The following is a 2,830-nucleotide window of genomic DNA, read 5'->3' as shown; positions in this document are numbered from 1 at the left end:
ACCTGAGTCGATTCTGTCCAGAGTTCTGTGTTTCTGACATCCTGCTGCAGTAGAAGAAGTCGTGTTTGGGTAGAAAACACCTTCAAAACAATAAATACCTGGATTGAAATGGTCCAGTATGACTTGAAAGCTAAATCTGATTAAAGACGGGACTCAACATCAGTGTTGTTGATGAAATTACTCAAAGTTTGTTCATTAAAGTGATAAAAATGTACAGAATGACTTTAAATTTGTCTGAAATGTAAAGAATTTGTTGAAATGACTGAAAATGGCCCAAAGAGTCGATGTTTTTGTCTTGAGACGTGTCCAGAATGACCCCAAAATCACCGGACGTTTACTGGAAATCACAGAAAGGACTTGAAATTTGGCCACAAGAACTAAAAATCTGTTCAAAGTCTTTGTCAAAAGTCGACGTTAGTGACTTGAAGTTTGTCCAGAACGACTCAGAAACAGTCCAAGTGATTAAAAGCTTTGTTCTCTGGTCTCCACGGTTCTGAGTCCTGCTGACAGAATCATCTCTGAGTTCTCCTCCTGCTTCATGTTCTGGTTCCTCAGAGCTGCAGGACTTTAAACTTGAACCTCAGTGAAGGAACGTGAGACGAGGTTCAGGTTAAAGTAGGACTCCTGCACTAATAAAGCTGTGACCTCATGATTCCTGCTCCACTAACTGCTGCACGTCAACAACCTGTAAAAACATTTCTAAACTCCTCCAGTCAGACTGGATGATGTTCTACCAACGTGTTGGTGTTCATGAGCAGCTTCCACGTCTCACATGTTCTGACCCGCAGCCCCGTTTAATTCTGCTAATGTGTTCGCTGCATTACGAAGGACGAGGCGTCACCTTGAACAGGGCGGAGAGCTGCGTCCCTCCGGTGAATCGGGGGATGGTCCAGACCACGGCTCGGCTCTGGGGCTTCAGCTCGGCGCTCTGGTCCGGACTGCTGAGCTCCTGAGACAAGCTGAGGAGCAACAAACAGAACGGAGGCTCAGGTCTGGGTTCAGGGGTCGTCGGGTTCAGCTGCAGAGTCGGCGAAGCGGAAACGCTCTCAGAGCTGATTTGATAGATAATCCTGACGGCGGCTTTGGGCTGACGTAACCCGTCAGAACAGAACGAACAGAAGCTGCAGCTCCACGGAGGTGAACTCAGACACAGGGAAGGACGACTTTAGCTACAAACAGCCTCCTGGTTGGTTGGATGGAGTCCGTCAGCATCACCTGACACCTCCTGTCACATCTCTTATTACCCTCTAGTTGGTCCAGATTCTTCTAACTGCTGGTGTTGGTTCTGGTTCAGACTCTGACCCAGTCCTAATCCCAGACTGACTCTGAAACCAGTAGAACCCAAATCATAAACCAATTCCAAAACCCAGTTCAAAACCAAGTGACTCGGTCTTGGCCATGACTTTGGACCTGTTTTGGACGGGTCTGAGTCGGGCTTTGGATTCGGTTTAAAAGTGGTTCCAAACTGTGGGAGCTGTTCTTGGTGTTATTTTGACTCCAAATTGGACTTTGGACTGGTTTAAGACTTGGTTTGGGACATGGTTTTGGACCAGGTTTAGACTGCTTCAGGGCTTAGTACTGGACTTCACTTTAGACTGCTCCTGGCCCTGGTTTACCCGCTTTTAAACCTGGTTTTAGACCACTTTTAGACCACATATGAACTTGGTTTTAGACTGCTTCTGGGCTTGGTTGTAGATGCTTTTGGACTGGTTTAGACTGGTTTTCAACCAGGTTAGACAGAGTAAGACTGGTTTTTGACTGGGTTAGACTGTTTCAGACTGGGTTAGTCTGGTTTTGGTCTGGGTTAGACTGGTTTTAGATTGGTTTTGGACTGGACTAGACTGGTTTTGAACTGGGTTAGACTGAGTAAGACTGAGTAAGACTGAGTTAGACTGGTTTTGGATTGGGTTAGGCTGGTTTTCAACTGGGTTAGCCTGAGCTAGACTGGTTTTGGACTGGGCTAGCCTGGTTTTGGACTGGGTTAGCCTGGTTTTAGACTGGGTTAGCCTGAGCTAGTCTGGTTTTAGACTGGGTTAGCCTGCTTCTGGTTTGTATTTCAGCTGTAACTGGGTCAAACTGAAGGGCAGCTCAGTTATAAACAGATTTATTGTCTCAGACTGATTTGGTGAAACACGAAGAGCTCAGTTCTGTTACAAATATAAAACTAAGGAGGAGGACCTTGGTCTCTGAGCGTCGACAGAAGCTGCAGCACCTGCAGCGCTGCACCGTCCACTGACTTCACATTTCCATGACTTTACATAGCAAATGAGAAAGGCTTCCTGGTGCTCATCGGTCATGCTTCCTACTTTGCTAGTGTTGTTTTCTATTTAAAACCCAGAGTCTGATTTCCTCACAGAGACGAGGAACTCCTCTGACTTCCTCTGTCTGGACTCTTGATGGACTTCGTGACTCACCAGGAATAAAACAACACATTCAAAGCTCAGCGTGAGGCTGCTGCAGGGCGACCGCGTTTACATACGACTCATTTCCATAACAAGCTGCATTTGAATGGGAGCGTCTCACCTGACGGAGCCTTTAGGGACGGGGACGGTGGCGGCCACGTTGATGGCAACGCTGCGGAAACAAAACAGTGACATCATCATCATCACCTTCATCCTCCCTGTCAGTCTGTCGCCTACCAACCAGCCCGTTCGCTGGTCTCTGCTCATCCAGCTACGTCTGCTCCACCATCACACTTCAACACTTTTCACTTTCAGATTTTCTTCATTAACACCCTGAACAGGTCGTGCTTTTATTTTTGTTTTTGTGGTTTTTAAGTTAAAACTGCAACGTTGATCAGTCAGAAAACGTTAAAACACAAAGAAACACC

At 46.5% G+C, this 2,830-nt stretch overlaps 1 protein-coding gene across 1 annotated transcript in view; it reads right to left on the bottom strand.

The window, feature by feature from the left end:
- ap4m1 (adaptor related protein complex 4 subunit mu 1) overlaps positions 1-2,830 on the bottom strand; it is a 17,874-nt gene that overhangs the window by 4,847 nt on the left and 10,197 nt on the right. Inside the window, exons 13-14 of the mRNA XM_008295845.1 lie at positions 2,524-2,616; positions 842-959 (exon numbers count right to left, since the gene is read on the bottom strand). Of these exons, the coding sequence (XP_008294067.1) occupies positions 842-959; positions 2,524-2,616 (211 nt within the window). The remainder of the gene's footprint in view (positions 1-841; positions 960-2,523; positions 2,617-2,830) is intronic.

This window comes from Stegastes partitus, unplaced genomic scaffold, assembly GCF_000690725.1.
Source record: "Stegastes partitus isolate 25-593 unplaced genomic scaffold, Stegastes_partitus-1.0.2 Scaffold1080, whole genome shotgun sequence".
Taxonomy (NCBI): domain Eukaryota; kingdom Metazoa; phylum Chordata; class Actinopteri; family Pomacentridae; genus Stegastes; species Stegastes partitus.
This window is presented reverse-complemented; position numbering and strand designations above follow the sequence as displayed.